This window comes from Hyaena hyaena, unplaced genomic scaffold (genome assembly GCF_003009895.1).
Source record: "Hyaena hyaena isolate Hyena2069 unplaced genomic scaffold, ASM300989v1 scaffold_312, whole genome shotgun sequence".
In the NCBI taxonomy this organism is placed as follows: Eukaryota; Metazoa; Chordata; class Mammalia; order Carnivora; family Hyaenidae; genus Hyaena; species Hyaena hyaena.
In genome coordinates, this window is record NW_024080943.1 from 1,615,830 (window position 1) to 1,633,444 (window position 17,615).

The 17,615-nt window shown below is 50.5% G+C and overlaps 1 protein-coding gene across 1 annotated transcript; it reads right to left on the minus strand.

The window, feature by feature from the left end:
• Window positions 1-162: 162 nt before the first annotated feature.
• Window positions 163-17,379, minus strand: TOMM34 (translocase of outer mitochondrial membrane 34). Its single transcript, XM_039248517.1, has 7 exons — window positions 17,181-17,379; window positions 13,429-13,528; window positions 12,151-12,303; window positions 8,978-9,147; window positions 5,967-6,114; window positions 1,269-1,395; window positions 163-1,048 (listed from the first exon to the last, which is right to left on the minus strand). Exons 1-7 carry the CDS (start codon window positions 17,305-17,307, stop codon window positions 944-946), a joined length of 930 nt encoding a protein of 309 aa, XP_039104448.1. The 5' UTR covers window positions 17,308-17,379; the 3' UTR covers window positions 163-943.
• Between the last annotated feature and the right edge of the window lie 236 nt (window positions 17,380-17,615).

Genomic DNA, 17,615 nt, shown 5'->3' on the forward strand with positions numbered 1-17,615 from the left:
CGTCTGCTGACTGTGGCTTCACCAGCACCATACAGAGCCTGGCTCGTGCGGATACTCCAGGGAGTGTGTTCGAGTGGATGAGTGCCCACTAGGCAGTGGCTTTTGTTACTGCAGAGTTCAAAGCACAAAGCAGAAAACGCACAAACATAAGCACAGCAGACCTTTTATGTATAAGATGTTTAATGCAAAAGCTTAGACAGACAGTTCAACATCAGTGTGTTTAGTTCAAATTAACCTCATATTACAAAGAACCAAGAAGCTTGGAGGTGGCCACTGTTGAGGTCAACAGGAAGTCCCTGCCCCGAGCAGGACACAAACTTCGAGAAGGCCTTTCTCTCTGTCCCACCTTTGGAAGTGACCACACCTCTGGACCCTCCAAATACGTCAGGCACCTCCACGCGGGTTCGGCAGCGCAGAGCCAGCCAGAGTCCCAATCCTGCATCCCTGCTGGAGGGGGGCCCAGCCAAAAGGCACTGGGGCTCAGAAGACGGGCCTCTGCCAAGGACAGGTGGGGAGGGCAGCCCTGGAGAACCAGCTCAACAGGCTGCTTTGGGTGCCGGTGGGCCAGGGTCTTCTGGTTTATCCCTCACCCGCCCCCACCCCGGAGCTCGGTTTGTGCAGATGAATCACAGTGAGACGGGTCTGGAGAAGCTACAGGGGCAGCGGGTGGCGGCATGCTTGGGGCGGGGACAGAGCCAAGTGCTCTGCCGAGGAGGGCCTGTTTCTGTGGACCTGGGGCAGGAGGAGTGGGGACCGTCCCAGCAAAACAATTTTTTTTTTTTTTTACTACATGGGGCTTAATTTGAACAAGTCAAGCCTCTTAAGGGGTAGGAAGCCATCACCTCCGAGTTGCTTCAGAGCTCACTCTGGGGCAGGCGGGGTCCCAGGAGCAGGCACGGAGGAGGGAGCTCAGGCAGAGGTTTCCCACTGCCCTTTGGGGTTTTTAGTTTAAGCTCTGGTTAACTTCCTGCTGCAACTTCTGGGCAGGGCCGTTCCTGGGCTCAAGTTGCAGGAGACGGGTGAGGTCTTCACAGCTGGATTTATAGTCCTGGGGGAAGAGAAGGGGGTGAGGATGGGGACCTGACTGAGGCAAGATGGAGTGGAGATGGTAGAGGGTCTCACACTGCAGCCTGTAGGCCAGGCCTGAGCTACGTGGGGGCCCCTGGAGGAGAAGGGACAGGGCACCACCCCTCGCCCTGCCATGCTCTGGGAAGGCCGGCCACAAGCCCGACTCCTCAGACGGTGCCTTTCAGTCAGGGCCTTTTTACCTTGAGTGCCTTGTAGGCTTGAGCTCGCCTGTAGAAGGCCTTCACATTCTTTCCATCCAGTCTCAGGGCCTCTGTGCAGTCCTTCACTGCCTCCTTGTACTGCTTCAGGACCAAATGGCAGAGCGCTCTGAAGGGGAAAGACCATTTTGGAGGTTTCAGTCACTGCTTAGAGGCTGCCCACCAGCCATGAGGTGGTTTGAGGGTTGACCTCGGACTCGCCGAACACCTGCTCTGTGCTGGGTACTTCATAGCTTCCTCACCCTCGAAGAACACTGGCCCCTCTTCACAGATGGGACCCACCCACTCGCCCGGAGGGGCGAGGGGCCTGTGCACGCACCAGTGACACTGTGAGGCCCAGATGGGAGCCTGGTTTGCAGGTCTCCACACCCTAACACATCCGGTCATCGCGTGGTCTACTTCACACTCCCGTCCTATGCTCTTCCACACAGAAAAGGCTCTTGAAACCTCTCCCTTGATGGATTAAAAAATCGTCTACCTTAAACAAATACTGGACTCAGGATACACAGGCGGATGTGTTAGCAGTGAGAAGTAAAAATGTCTGCAGCTCGCCCTGAAATGCACCCAAACTAAGAACAGCAATTGGCTGTTTGGCTAAACAGCAATAAAGCAAAGATGACAAAACATTCACGAGGAATTCAGACGGTAGGTATATATGCGGGTGTCCAGTATCCAGTTCTTTCAACTGACAGTGTGAACAATTTCATGATCATGGGAAAAAAACAGTAGCGTACATCATACAACGACACTGCATCTACAGGGAAAGAAAGATGTACATCTTCCTCCATCATTTTCAATTCTTTCCTCCAAAGACAGTCGTGAAAAAACAGGGGTCTTGGAGCTCACTTGCTGTTTTCAGTGAGAACAGAGTATTCACTTGGTTGGATGAACCATACTTATTTTGCCAATTCCTCATCTGTAGACCTTTTTCATCACTTCCAGTCTGTGAATAGATGATGCTGCCATGAGCACCCCGATGCGTAACGCTTAGTGCCGGTCAGGAGGGACCGGTGGGTCAACAGGTACGTGCATTTAGAGCCCTGACTGTTCTTGCCAAAATATTCTCCGAAAGATGCTCTCAGAACCAGTTATTATAGAGCTTATTTCCCTGTAAGTGAACCGATCCTGAGTCTCAACCTTTAACTTATCAACAGTGGAAGAAAACTGTCTCGCTGTTATAACGCAGTTGTTTTACATACGGGCAAAGCTCTGTACCTTTACGTAAGGCTTTTTAACCTTATGAAATAAAATATACCTTTAATGACCTCTGTGGTCCCCACCTCCCCACTCCACAGCTTTAGAATACATTCCCACTGCAAAGTAATTAACCCACGCATTCTTCTAGAACTTAATGGTTTTTCTTTCTACATTTGAAACTGTGGTCCACTTAGAATTTATTTTAATACTCATTGGATAATCCCTCTTTTCCCTTTAGCAGCCTAAGAGAATTTAGCGTATGATATTCTCATTTTTTCCTGACAAACTTTAGAGTCATTATCAGGAATTAAAAAAAACTCTAATGTTTTTACAGAGACTGCATGGAATTTATAAATTAGAAAAAGCTCCCCTTTTACCAATTTTTTTTTTTTAGAATAATGTCTCTGCCCAGCATGTAGCCTGCACCCACAAAATTGAGAGCAGGAGCCCCATACCCCACTGGCAGAGCCAGCCAGACGACCCCACCCCCCGGCACATGCCAATTTAAAAGTAGGCATAAAAGGGGCACCTGGGTGGCTCAGTTAAACATCTGATTTTGGTTCAGGTCATGATCTCACAGTTTGTGGGTATAAACCCCATGTCAGGCTCTGTGCTGATAGCTTGGAGCCTGCTTCTGATTCTGTGTCTCCCCCTCCCTCTGCCCCTTCCCCAGCTTGTGCTCTTTCAAAAATAAACATTAAAAAAATTTTTTTAAATAAAAGGCACAAGTTCTTTGGCATTCTTCCCACTGAAGGGGTCCTATGTTCTCTTCCCTCTAATTCAGGCAGGTTCAGGGGCTGACCAGTAGAGAGAAAAGGGCATGGTGGAACATTAAAATGGCATCTGGGGGACACCTGGGTGGCTCAATCAGTTAAGCATCTGACTTGGGCTGAGGTCATGGTCTCATAGTTCATGAGTTCAAGCCCTGCCTTGGGTAAGCCCTGCTTCTCTCTCTCTCTGCCCCTTGCTCACGTGTGCCCTCTCTCTCAAAAAACAAAAACAAACAAACAAAAAAAAAGGCATCTGGGGATGAGGTATTGTTTCAGGTTCAGTGGATGGAAAATTTATAAAATACAAAGTTATCCTCTAAATTTTTATTTCAGAGAGAAAGCATGAGTGGGGGAGGAGCAGAGAGGGAGAGAGAGAATACCCCGCCTTCACAATGTCAGCACAGGGCTCGATCCCATAACTGTCAGATCATGACTGAGCCGAAATCAAGAGTTGGGTGCTTAACCAACTGAGCCACTCAGGTGCCCCACAGTCCTCTAAATTAAAAATTTTTAAGTTTGTTTATTTTTGAGAGAGAGGCAGAGAATCCCAAGCAGGCTCTGCACTGTTAGCCCAGAGGCAGGGCCTGAACCCACGAACCAGGAGATCATAACCTGAGCCAAAATCAAGAGTCGGACACTGAACCAGCTGAGCTGCCCAGGCACCTCTAAATTAAATTTATAAATCCAGTGTAACCATAACCAAAAGCCCACCAAGATCCTTTCTGGAGGGGCACCTGGGTAGCTCAGTTGGTTAAGCGTCCGACTTTGGCTCAGGTCATGATCTCGCGGTTTGTGGGTTTGAGGCCCATGTCAGGCTCTGTGCTGACAGCTAGCTCAGAGCTTGGAGCCTGTTTTGGATTCTGTGTCTCCCTCTCTCTCTGACCCTCCCCTACTTGTTCTCTCTCTCTCTCAGAAATAAAACATTAAAAAACAAACAAACAAACAAAACTCTCTGGACTCTGTCAAGATGTTCCTAAGGTTTAGCTAGAACGAACCTGGGAAAACAGCCAGTGATGCTCTGAGTAAGAAAAATAAGGAAAAGACCAGCCCTACAAGGTAAAGCAGTAATTAAAGTGTGGCATGGACACACTTGCATGAAAAACTGCATTTAAACAAAACATTGTCCTGAAAGTGGTAAAAAGTGGTAGAAATCCAGGAAACTAGGCTAACAGAAGTCTCTAGCAGTATGAGGTCAGCGAGTCCAGCAGGCCCAGAGACAGGTGTCAAGAGGCCACTGCATAAGCACAGAACACACAGCCAGCGGTCCTTTCTTCCCAGTTAGCCCGGAAGACTGAGGCACTGGGCACCCCTGGTCCAATCAGCCAGTAAAACCACGGGTCCAAAATTCTAAAACCTACCCTTAAAAAGTTCTTTTCAACTTATTTGACACCAAAACCTGACCTGCACAGATGTGAGGCTACTTGGCCATTCTTTAACACTGCCTCAAGTCCAAGGGGAATTCTGCTACGCTTCACAGCAGAAATGTTAACAGTGAGTTTCAGCAAGCTGCCCCAGACTCTGCGTGAGGATCATGTGACTTGGTACACGGACCACATTACCCTTACTCAAAGCTGGGACACGTTTTATCCCAAAAATTTCCATAGGGAATGGAGACCCTACAGTAGATCCAAGATTGGTGTTTCTTTTTTTTTTTTTAATGTTTATTTTTGAGAGAGGGAGAGGTGAGCAGGGGAGGGGCAGAGAGAGAGAAAAGAACCGCCAACAAGCTCTGCACTATCAGCATAGAGCCCAATTTGGGGCTGGAACTCAAGAACCAGGAGATCGTGACCTGAGCCAAAGCCAAGAGTCAGATGCTTAACCCACTGAGCCCCCCCACGTGCCCCGAATCCAAGAGTTTTGAACTAAAGAGTAATATATGTATGTTAGCAAGAGAGGAGAAACAGACTCATAAGGTTTTATCGTATATCTTTTATGACAAATGTTTGGATCAGATACGGTCCCTTGCTGAATGTTTCAAGCTGCTGACAGTAAAACTAATAAACAGATCTCACTGGAGCCAGGTTCCAATCCTGTCTCTACCGTTTAATGGCTGGGTGAGCTAAGGTAAAGCCCTTCCTGCTCTGAGCCTCTGATTTCTTGACTTTTAAAGGGGAAGGCCACCTACCACCAGTACATCAGGAGTGTGTTGCAAAGCAGTGACTCCCACACCACAAAAGGGACGGTGCCCTCGCTATGGGTGGAAAGAAGCACTAGCCCCAGACAGCAGTTCATGGTGCGCGGTGTTCAACAGCGCCACCCACAGGTCAGACCCTTCAGGCAAGACCATCTCTTGCTCCCGGGCCAGGCAGTCGTTAGTCCACACCCTGGGTCCTGCCCTAGTGCTGAGACGTGCCAACACTTCTAATGGGAGGGGCTCAGAGAAGCCGTGGGAGTGGAGGAAGGGGGCAGGTGAAGAGACTCGTGCTGAGGCTTTTACTTGTGGAGTGTGCTTATTTGGATAAAATCTGAGGGGGAGAAGGGCCGACCAAGCCCAGGCTCCACGCTGGCATCGCTGTTTCTATTCCTCTAAGGTAGCGAACGCCGTGGGCAACACCTGCCTTATGGCGACCAGAACACGTGTGGATGCGGGTTTGGAGCTACAACATGCTGACTAAATGCCAGGAATGAAGAGCCCACCCCAGTCTGAGAGAGGACTCTGGAACAACGGCCAACATCCTAAAAGCCCCCGGGCCAACAGCTACGTGGAAGATACCTGTTGCTGTATGTGGCGGACTCCATGTCACTAAATGAGAGGCTTTCACTGTACTTCTCAATAGCTTTCTTATGGTTTCCCTTCTTTACAAGCTCATTGCCTTCTTCCTTCAGAGCTCTGGCTCTCTCCACATCCCCAGCAGAAGGCACTAGATACAAATTCAGAAGAGGAAAAAGCCATGGAGCGGGTGCCCAACCGAGATCCACGAGGCCTCACGGGAATCATCTCTTCCAAGTCGTCTGCCACCCCCGTGCCCCCCACCCCCCGAGATCCCTACGCTGCCCTAAAGCAGCCTCCCTGATGAAGGAGTCCCCCATGCAGCTTCTGGGAGATTAAAGAGTTTTTCAGTCACAGCAGGCTGGGGACTCCTATATAAAAACATACTCAGACATACACGTAAGAACAGACAGAACTCGGGTTCTAGCCCCGGCATTGCCACTCAGGAGCTGGGGATCTCATGGGGCCCAAGTCCTCTGGACCTCAGTCTCTCCATGCAGCGGGACACTACCTACCCCACACGGGGCTAGTGTCAGGACGAAACTGAGTGCACCCCACAAAGTGCAGAGCATGCTATATATAAACTTAAAGCAGGAGAACAAGTAAATGAGTGTGTAAATAAGCAAGTGTCTGAGAAAGGGTGTAGCTCCCGGGCTTTCAAAAAAGGGCAGAAAAGCCCGCCATCCTCATTGTGGCTTTGGCCCTAATGTATCCTCCCTCAGCCAGTGAGTGCAGCTCCGCCCCCACCCTCATCGAGAGGGCGACAAGGTGAAATGCAAGCTGCTCACGTGGCCTTCCGGCCCATCACTGAGCAGCCCCAGACCATTGTTCCAGACCCAGCAGACCCAGCTCCCATTTCAGCCATTTTTGTAATTTTTAAAAACTACCTTTATAAAATACTGAGTATTTATGGCATGGGTAAGGTTTTAGGAAGAGAACTAACACCCTTGAATTTATCCCTCACCTTAACAGAACATTCGCTAAGACCTTAAAAGTCCTGTGGGGCCCCCTCCCCAAATTAATCCACTCCTGGAAGAAACCATCATCCCCAATCCTGCGCTTCCTTCCTCCCCTTTTTCTTGGTAGCTTAACTATATACGATAGTTTCTGTAAACCCTTTGCTGTTTGTTTTGGTTTTAACTGCATATAAAAGAATAAACAATTCTAATTATGCTTCCTCGATCTGGTTTTGTTTTCTCCCCTCAGCAACGTATTCCTGAGATTGATTCCTGTGTTGATGTGGCTACAACTGACTTGTCCATTCTTCTTACAGACCTGGGTTATTTCCATTTTTGTTTTTGCTGCTGCAAACATGCTGCTGTGAGCACTCTTGCACACATCTCCTCTGCACACGTGCACGAGGTTCTCTAGAAGCAGACGAGGTTCTCTAGAAGCAGAGCCAATGGGCTGCCGTGTAGATACGGCTTCAGCATACCCACGCTGCTCAGGCAGGGATTCCCACTGTTCACCTGCAACAGCCACACGCTGCGTTCTCTCTCACCGGCACTTCCTCCAGGAGTGATCCGCCAAACCCCTCAAGTGAACACGTTAGTTCCTATTTTGAACTCCCCAGATACTAAAGACTCTAAAGCAACTCATTCTTCCTCCTGTATTTTCTTTTTTTTCTAGTAGGCTCTACCGCCGGCATGGGGCTTGAACCTACAACCCTGAGATCAAGAGTCATGTGCTCCACTGACAGAGCCAGCCAGGCGCCCCTTTCCTCCTGTATTTTAAAAAGCTGTTTATGTGTCTGTCTTTCATTAGAGTGAGAGCTTCCTGAGGGCCAAGCCCGCCTGCCATCTCTGTGTCACACTGCCTAGCACAGCACCTGCAAAATATAGGGCTTGGGGCTCTGAATGAAGGAAATTAATGGTAGGTGCTGAAGCCAGCTAGTTCATCAGCACCCCACATTTTCATTATGGAGAACGGGGGACACTTAGCAGGCTTCCACAAACCAGAGTAAATGCTACCCATGGTCAGATAGGTTCCCTCCCGGGAAGGGTTGTTCACCTGCCCTCCCCTGAGACCCACGGCAAGGCTCCAGCCCGCACACCTGCTGCACCTCCTACCCTGACTCCCTAGCCTGCTGGGCCCAGCTGAGGCCCCTGGAGCACTGGGGAGCTTGTGCCCCAAGAACGGCCTCTCCATTTTACTTGGTTGAGATGGGATCATCTCATCTCTGTGTTACCTGACTTCCATCTCTCTTCTCTTACTCATCCTCCAGGGCCTCCTGGTGTGGGTGTGTGGGGGCGTGTTCGTTGGTTCCTTCCTGGGAAAGCATCACCCTCAAGCTAAGAAGGTGGGACAGATGGCTTAGGGTGGAGCCCATCACAAAGTCTCAGCCCCCGATCACATGACTAATTCAGACAATAGCTGACCAAATGAGCCAGAATCATTGAGGAAACCTGTGACCTAGGGATTTAAAGGAGAGAAACCCTCTCCTTCTTAGGGAGCTATTAGAAGAAACCAACCTTCTTCTCTTTCTCTGGGCCACGAGGCATGCCGTATGGACACGAGGCCAGGAAGTGCTACAGCTACTTTGCTACTAGGAGGGAAGATGGCCCGAAGGCAAAGCCAACCCACCAGAGGAGAGAGCTGAGAGGGGCACGGAGAAACTGAATCAGAGTCTGAGACCGTCGTGAGCTGCTGGAGCAAACCTTGCCTGAACCTGAACTTTTCAGTTACGTGAGCCAATACATTCTCTTTGTTATTTTTACCACGTTGAGCTTCCTGTTCTTGCTACCAAAACCATCCTAGATGACCCATCGCCACGGCTGCCAGAGGAACTAATGCCGTACACCGACCCACCAGGCCGGGAGCTCCACGTGCCTTCTATCACTTCATCTGGGCGGTGGTGGGTGGGCTTTCTCATCGCCTCAGTCTCTAAGAAGTTAGGACTTTTTGTTTTTATTTTTTCTTTTAATTTTTATAGCTCAGCTTAACCAAGGCCAATTTATAGAATTAAAGTGGCTACGGGGAGACTATACCACTCCTGGCAGGAAGTCACAACTTACCTCTGCTCTTTGCAGTTGTGGTTTCTTTGACTTTGCTTTTAGCTGTCTCTCTGCGGCATTCTGCGGGCAAGGACTCCCACCTCTTCTGAGCTGAAATAGGCACCAAGGGGGTGGAGGGCAGCTTCAGGCGCCACTCGGGCCCAAGGGAGTCCACAAGAGCTCTGCTCATCCTGGAAAGGCAGACAGAATTACAGGGAGGTTTCCGGCTGGGTCTGGAAGATAGCATTCTCTCATAAATCCAAAGTGGGCATGTGAGAGCTTCCACCTCTTTATGGCCTTCTAACACACAGTGGGAAAGGGACAGAAGTCTGCCATCATGACAGTCCCTTCCTGCCTGGCCCTCACCTATGTTAATTTCAAAGTGGTGACTGCTGCTTATGAAGGGTACTTAAAACCTTATCCCTAAAAGACCACTCATCCCCCAAGAAATGTTTATTTTTTATACATTTTTAATGTTTATTTATTTTTGAGACAGAGAGAGATAGAGCATGAGTGGGGGAGGGGCAGAGAGAGAGGGAGACACAGAATCCAAAGCAGGCTCCAGGCTCTGAGCTGTCAGCACAGAGCCCAACGCAGGGCTCAAACCCACGAACTGTGAGATCATGACCTGAACCGAAGTCAGACGCTTAACCGACTGAGCCACCCAGGCGTCCCAAAAAGACGTGTTTTATACCTTCCTAAAGGATCTATTACAAGGCCGTGCAAGCACCTGACATTGGATCAATGCTGTGAGATTTTTAAAAAGTGTAAATATTCGGTCATTCTCAGTTTAAGATCCTTCAAGAGTTTCCATTTGCCTAGGCTGACAGGGCGTGAGACCCGGCCCCTTCCCGCCTCTCCACTTTCACTGCGTGCCACGCTCCCTCTTGATCTGTCCGCTCTGGCCCTTGCACATACTCTTCCCTCTACCCGGAACAGTCTCTGCCACCTCCCGTTCCCCATCTCCCCCTTCTGGGCCCAGCTAATTTGCTTCAAATCCTGCTCAGGGACCATGTCCGTTTTGTATGTGCTTGGCCAGTGAACAGAGCCAACAGTGTGCTTTTTCTGCTCCAACGACTGTTTCCTTGTGTGATCAGAATGAAAGCGTCACGGGCTGGCATCACTGCAAACTCGTGTCCTTGCACTCGGCCCCCAAAGCTGTTTTCCTGATTGGCACAGCTGTTTCAAACCTCTACCCTCCTCAGCCCAGCTCCCGAACCCTCCTCCTCTTTTGGGGGCAAACTTCCTCACCCTGCAAAAGCCAACCCGCCTGCATGGGCACCCACTCCTTCCTATTTCTCTCCTGTCACGAATGACAGAATGATGAGGCCAATCTCTCCACCGAAGCCCTGGGCCTCCCCTCTCGCTGCCTCTCCAGGAAGCATGGTCAACATCTCTTCTACAGCTTCCACCTTGCTCTGTGCCTGGAGACCAGCCTGGAGACCCTACTCCGCCCCCGCCGCTGGACGCCTCTGCCTCTTCACAGCCAGACATCTTGAACTGCTGCTTTCAGAACCACCAGGGACTCCATTCTTAAACCCAGAAGTCCATTTAAGCTCATGGCAACACCTGACAGGAACGAGGGCTTCATCCTTCTGGAATCACCTTCTCTGAAATGCTTCAAGTTTCCTCCTTCCCTCCAGCTGCTGTTCTGGAAGTCCCTCAAATGCTGCAATTTTCAAAGCTCTGGCCTCTCCCCGCTGCTCACTTGCTGCAGGGGTCTTCTGCTCTCCCACAACCTCGATCCACCTCTAGGCTGATGTCCTCTGAAGCCAAAAATCTGCCCTGTATTTGTCTCCCTTGCCTCTAAACCCATGGAAATACCCAACCACTATCCTTACGTCGCCTGTCTCACGTCCCACAGTCCCCTCTAATGTGACCCGTCAGCCTCTGGGATGTTTTTTCTATTCTTCCCTTCTCACCACCCAACACCAAATCTCACTGAACCAATGTGCCCGGAACTGGTCCTGCTGTCCTCTCTCCACTACCATCTCTTCTGAATTATTGCCCAGCCCTTCCTACCCTGCTCTCCTTCAGGCATCCCTCGGCACGGAGGCCAGTCAGCTTTTCTCTCAAATCTGCTCACGCCGTCCCCCTGCTAAAGCCCCTTCCACAAAGCCTCACCATGCCTGGATTAGGTCCAGGCCCCTGAATGCCAGGCCCTGTGTGATCTGGCCTCGCCTCACCCATCCGAGCTGAGCTCCTCACCAGCAGCACCAAGCAAAATGGACTTTTTGCAACTCCTGGAAGCCATGATTCTTGCTCACCCTCTACAGGTGACGTCCAAGTTGCCCTGACCCCAGATGTCTATTCATTTGTCAGCCGCAGCTCGCCTCCTCCGTAAAGTCTTGACCAGTCTCCTTCCTCCCCCTGGTTGGTCAGGCGCCCCTTTCTGCCCCTACGGCCCCCTGGACCGCCGCCTACCACAGAGCTCGACATACTGGGGTGCGCTTGACTATAACTGGGTTCCCCATGAGCCTGGGGCTCCATTAAGGAGGAAGAGCTGTGCGTCAGGCATCAGCCCAGGCCCTAGGGCAAAGGTGGGCACACAAGCAGCAGATTCTGTTGGAGGATAGAAACTAAAAGGAGGCAGAGAAAAAACAAGTGAAGGTAAAAATGATGCACTAAATACATACCATGAAGTCCCGTGAAAGGTTTGCTACAGTGTCATGTCGGCTTTCTAGCAGCCCATGCAAAGAGGGGAAACATGATCAGATACACAGACGAGGGCATCCATGACGTACAAACCACCACCCAGAAGCCCAGAAAGCAATGCTGCCTGATGGGCCACGTGAAGGGGTCACAGCACAACGTACTGAACCATCCCCGAGACCACCACTCATGGCCTTGTGTTGAGCTACCTGTGCACCGTCTTACTTTCCCCGCTCTAGTTAGGTCTGCAGAGCAAGGGGGATCTTCCCCACTAAAGCTGGCACAATCCTTTAAACAGAGCTCAATAAACTCTCATGGTGTGAATGACTGAGCAGCCAGGCAAGCAATCAATCTTCCAATTCTGACCCTGTTCACACCTGCACACGACAGCTGACTCTCCTTCCGCACTTTCCCCACATGCTCATTAGGAGTTTCTAAGCCCAGCCCAAAGGGACCCCCAGGAGATGCCCAAAGCCATGGCCCAAGCAAATCCAGGAGGACAGGGAGTTCCAGAGAGACTGCTGGCAGTGGCTCAGGCTCACCTGTTGATGCCTTCCAAGGCTGGCGTCACGCTGTCATCGATTTGCAGAACAGTCTTGTAGTCGACATAAGCCAGGGGGTATTTCTCCAGAGCCTCATAGGCCGACGCTCGCCGCAGCAGGGGCTTCATGCTGAAGGGAACCAGGGCCAGGGCTCTAGAGCAGGAGGCACAAACGTCACCTGGCTGCTGAGCCACTGGGGCTCCCGTGCAGCTCCTTCCAAGCAGGGTCATGTGTAGCATTCAGTATACAGGAGGTCACATCTGGCAGAGACACTGCTAAAAATATCAAGCCTTAGAAGAGGGACTTTCCAACTTGGACTGCGGTGGAGAAGGGATGACGGGCAGAAGACCACTCACACTGTGAAACCTGGGTGCCCACCCATCAGTTTTCATGGTTGCAATCCCTCCTCCCCACTCCTGCTCCCCTCAAGCCAAGAACAAGTGCCTTGTAACTTTCAGTCTTCTAGGTGCTTCTAAAGAGGCTGACCTGGTAGGAAAACAGGCCCTGGAGTCAGATGGAGTGGTGTTGGAATTCTACCTCTGCCACCAACCACGTGACCCCAGGCAGGTCACTTTACCACCTCAGTCCTCTGCAACCCAGTGCTGGCCTGGGCAGGATGGTAAACTTACCCCGCAGAGTGGTCATGAGCACTCCAAGAAGGAAACCCAGCACGGGCCCGGTGCAAATGAGCTCAGCGCAGGCTCCACGAGCCTGCTCACCTCTCCCCCTCTCCCACCCATCACCAGGGCACGAATCTAGGGCAATACCACAGGACACTGGATCTGAGAACATGAAGTCGTGTGTGCTAGCTCAGTGAGGAGGAAAGAAGGCAGTAGCAGACTGGCTTGGAGAAGGAAGAAGTATGAACAACTGTTTAACTTCTTTTACCCCTGGTCATCGATGGGAACCTTTCCCTCCTAGCTTCTTTTGAGGCTAGTAGTCACTAAGCTCTATTCCTCTTTCTTTCCCTCCCTTGCTCCCACACACATCCACCCCAGGAAAATCCTGGGCAAGCCAGTCACCTATCTGCACCTCAATCTTATCATCAGGTCCCAAATCTCAAAGGCCTTTAAGGCCCACCTCTAACTGCCCACCCTACTCCTTTCTCGGCAGACTCCAAAGACACAAGTTATCCTCAGTGACCCAGTGGTCATTTCCAAATTATCTGGCATGGCTATAACCGGTGGGATCGGTCCAAAGAAGAACACAGGCCAGATAAACCCAGCATCCTCTCCTGAGACCCCCCCCAGACCCCCAAGGTCACCCCTGCCCACTTACGAAGTGCAATCCTTGATGCAGTCCCTGCAGTTGCCATCCTTTAAGTGGCATGCTGCCCGGTTAGAGTAGAGAATACTTTCTTCTTTGGGGTTCGAAGAACCTGCCCAGGTGGAAGCAGACAGCACGAGGTTATCAGGGTGGGAAATAGACGCCCTGGGGTGTATTTCAGGCCCGGAGTTCTCTGGGCTTCCTGATCAGGCTGGTTGGTCCGATGGGCTGCCAGGCTTGTCGTTCTTACGTGGCAGCGAGAACAGGAAGCTTCTGGCCACTCACAGGGAACCAAACACCATCTCATTCACTGACTCCAGCACTGAACTTAAGACCAGGCAAAAGACAAGACATGAACTAGCTGGCTTCCGCTTGAAGAAATCCATGCTGCAACTACACGTGCACATGTGTGTGTGAGAATTTTGTTACAAAACTCATGTAAACCCAACAAAAAGGGTTCCTAAAAAAGGAAAGGATATGTGATACATAGACTGAACAGGGTTGTGGGGATATAAAAGACAAGAGATTAACTCCACTTGGTCAAAGGAAGGATTCAAGCTACCAACAAGCCCGATCAGGAAGCCCAGAGGGAGAAGTGTCAGAACTCTGAAGGCAGTCCTTACCTTCAGGAATCTCAGAAGCCCACGTCATTTACTGTGTAGCCGCAATGACTTTTATTTTCTTAAATGTTTTTGAGAGAGAGAAACACAGAATGGGAGCGGGGGAGGGGCAGAGAGAGGGAGACTCAGAATCCAAAGCAGGCTCCAAGCTATTAGCAGAGAGCCCAACGTGAGGCTCGAACTCACGAACCACGAGATCATGCCCCGAGCCAAAGTCGGACACTCAACTGACAGAGCCTCCCATGCGCCCCCATCTTCCATTTTTAAAATAATTCTTCAACTACTTTATACCCACTAACATAGACCATAACGGAAAACAAAAAAACCCCTGAAAACTACCAAGTGCTGACCCAGTAATCCCATCCTGGGTATATACCCAAAAGAATGAGAAACAAACTCTCTTTTGAAAATTATGAAATATCTAGAAAATGGTATAACATATACTTAACATCCATCGCTGGATTTGGCATACGTTATATTTGTTTCCAGTCTTTTTAATTTCTGATATGGCCAAAGCTCCACTCAACCTCATCTTTTTCTCTTTGCTCCCTCCTCAGATGCCCAGAGGTCAGCACAGTCCTGAGGCTGGGGTGTAACATCCTCCTACATGCGCATCTGCCTGCTTTATTATATCTGCATTCCTAAGCTTTTCCTAAGTGGCACCCTAATGTCCATCCTTCTGCAATTTGCTTTTTTCCACTAAGTATGTTACCATGTTGAGGCATGACAAAAGCTTTCGTTCAATATCAACGGTGACAAACCTAATAAAATAATAGCTTTTCCCCCTTTTTCTGTCAGGCCCTGAGCGAGAGAGCAGAGTACAGAAAAAAGTAAACTATACCCTGGCCCTTAAGGGAAAAGTATGATTACTCGAAGCTTGTAGTCCACGTCAAGTCACCAGAGCGCGCAGAAACAGCAGTGGGGCAGCGGGAAGGGCATCAGAACCTAGACCCCTGTCAGCGAGCTGGCACCAGCCACTCAATCCCTCTGATCAAATGTGCCCACGTGACTATCACGTGACGATACTGCTTCACAGACTTGCTAGAAGGGTTCATTTTGTTAGGTTGCACCCTCCTTTCAAGATCAGCAAACCTGATCACAGAAATCCAGGGATTTCCCTAGAAATTATCTAGAAAATCAACAGCAAGGTTAGAACCGAACGCTGGTCCCCTACTAAATGCTACTAAATGCAGACACCAGGCCAGCCCTTCTAAGGATCCAGAATAAATCCACACAAAAGCACAAGCTTTTCCAGGCCAGCTGGGGTAGGATGAAAGAAAAAAGGCAGAAATATCGGTCTCTCAAATTCATCAGTGACTTCATCAAGTGATGCTGAGATGAGGAGGTGGGCCTAAAAAGGAGTGTTCTAGAAGAATAAGAGGGGGGCAAAATGAGTGACTTCAAACTAAAAAAGTTCAAACAAGAAAGACTGGAATTTGGAGAGGATTTGGGGAGAAGTTTAATAAAGTGATTCAAAACTTGGACTTGAGAACTAGACCCATATTCATATCCTGCCTCTGACATGTCTTCATTGTGTAATTCCACCGGACTCATCTAGAAAGTGTCTTACCCATAGGTTTGTATGAAAATCAAAAGGAATGACGTCGGTAATGTCTAGCACACAGTAAAGCACTCAACCAATGCTAGCCAAGAAAAGGAGAGAAGCAGGCATGGGGAAATCGGTCCTATAGACAACGAGGGCTCATGGGTAAGACACTTTGGAAAAGAGGTTTGGGGCAATGGGCTGTGGTTGGTTAGAATGAGACTCACCTCTCCTCCAAAGTGTCTTACTTTGTCTTACAGAGAGAGAGAGGAAGACACAGAATCTGAAACAGGCTCCAGGCTCTGAGCTGTCAGCACAGAGCCCGACACGGGGCTTGAACCCATAAACCATGAGATCACGACCTGAGCCAAAGTCGGACGCTTAACCGACTAAGCCACCCAGGCGCCCCTAAGCCACCCAGGCGCCCGTGCTACACTTCTATTTAAAACAAAACTTCCCAGTAGCCTCCCATCAAGGAATAAAATCCACACTCCTTACCACAAACTACTGTGTAAAATAAGGCCATTAAGGCTCTGCGATCAAACTACCCTGAACACTTCCTGCTCCCCGCCCCCCTTCACGATGCTTGGACTTGGGTGCCTGAAACTCTCCATGCTCATTTATCTGGGGGCCTTTGTAACGAACAATTCCCTCCACCTGGAACGCGCAGCACCCAAAACTTCGTGCACCTGGCTTCTTCTCATCATTCAGACATCAATGATCACTTCTTCAAAGCTGTCCTTGACCATCCACTCTAAAGGAGCTCCCTAGTCACCTGCCTTACACATCCCTGTATTTGTCTCCGTTGCGGTCCTAATAGCTTTCAGACAGGCCTTGTTTACATCTGGATAAAGAAAATAGGAAATATCCACACAATGATCTTTAAAAATTAGGAAGAAATCCTGTCACGTGCTGTAACACGAACTGCAATGTCCGGGAGGCGATTCTGCTAAGCGAAATAAGCCAGTCCCAAAAGACAAATACCGGAGGACTTCACTCATTTGAAGTACCTAATCAAAACCATAGATACACGAAGTAGAAAGGTGGAAACCACGGGCTGTGGGGAGGAAGGGAAGATGATAGTGTTTGGGGCCTACAGAGTTTCAGTGCTGCAGGTGAGAAAGTTCTAGCGATCTCGGTTGCACGACAATGTGAATTCACCTGACAGTCCTGCGCTTAAAAATGGTTAATAAGATAAATTTATCTTATTAAATTGTGAGGTTTACAATTTAAATTTACAATTTAATAGTTGTGGGGTGTTTTTTTTTTAAACAGCAATAAAACATGTGATAAAACATCCATTCATACGGAAATACGTTTGTGATATGGCAATAAGTGAGAAAGAAACAGTAACAAAACCATATTATACTTGGAGGGGGGAGGAGGGGGCGGGGGAAGAAAGAGCCAAGGAAGTTCCACGCAGGACGCCAAAGCAGGGAGCGGGCGGGAAGGGTGCCGGGTGGCCCCCGGTGAGCCAGTCGGCCGCGGGGAACGCAGGCCCCGGGGACTAGGGGGCCGAGCGAGGTCTGGGCGGCCGCGGGGGAAAGGGGACACCGGAGGGGGAGGAGGCCGGGCGGAGAAACAGGGGGCCAGGGTCGTACCTTGCGCCTCCAGCATCCGCAGCGCGCGGCTGTAGAGCGCCGCGGCCTCGGCGAACTGGCCGTTGCGGAAGCTCTGGTTGCCGGCGGCGCGGAGCCCCTCCGCGGAGTCTGAGGGCTTGGGGACCATCCCGGGGCCGGGCCGGCGAGCTGGGGGGCGCGTCCGTTACCGCGCTGAGGCGTGCGCGACTGCGAGCGAGGCGGCGCAGCGCCGGTGAGGACGCAGGTCCCACGGCCAACCAGCCTGGGAGGGGGCGGGACGGACGGGGCGGGGCCGGGGCGGGGCGCGCCAGAGGCCCTCTGCGCATGCTCAGATTCGGATTCACCTTGCGAAGCGCGCTCGGGTCGCTGGAGCTGCGCGGGTCTCCTGGCGAGGCTGAAACTGCGGATGGAAACGCTGAAAACGAGCCAGGTCCCTGCTCGCGAGGAGCTTACGTT

Excerpts from the sequence above, each read along its gene's own strand:
- TOMM34 (XM_039248517.1), bottom strand. The coding sequence starts at position 17,307 with ATGGTCCCCAAGCCCTCAGACTCCGCGGAGGGGCTCCGCGCCGCCGGC. Across the intron at positions 13,529-17,180 it reads GCGGATGCTGGAGGCGCAAG|GTTCTTCGAACCCCAAAGAA; the intron begins GTACGACCCTGG and ends CCACCTGGGCAG. Across the intron at positions 1,049-1,268 it reads AAGCCTACAAGGCACTCAAG|GACTATAAATCCAGCTGTGA; the intron begins GTAAAAAGGCCC and ends CTCTTCCCCCAG.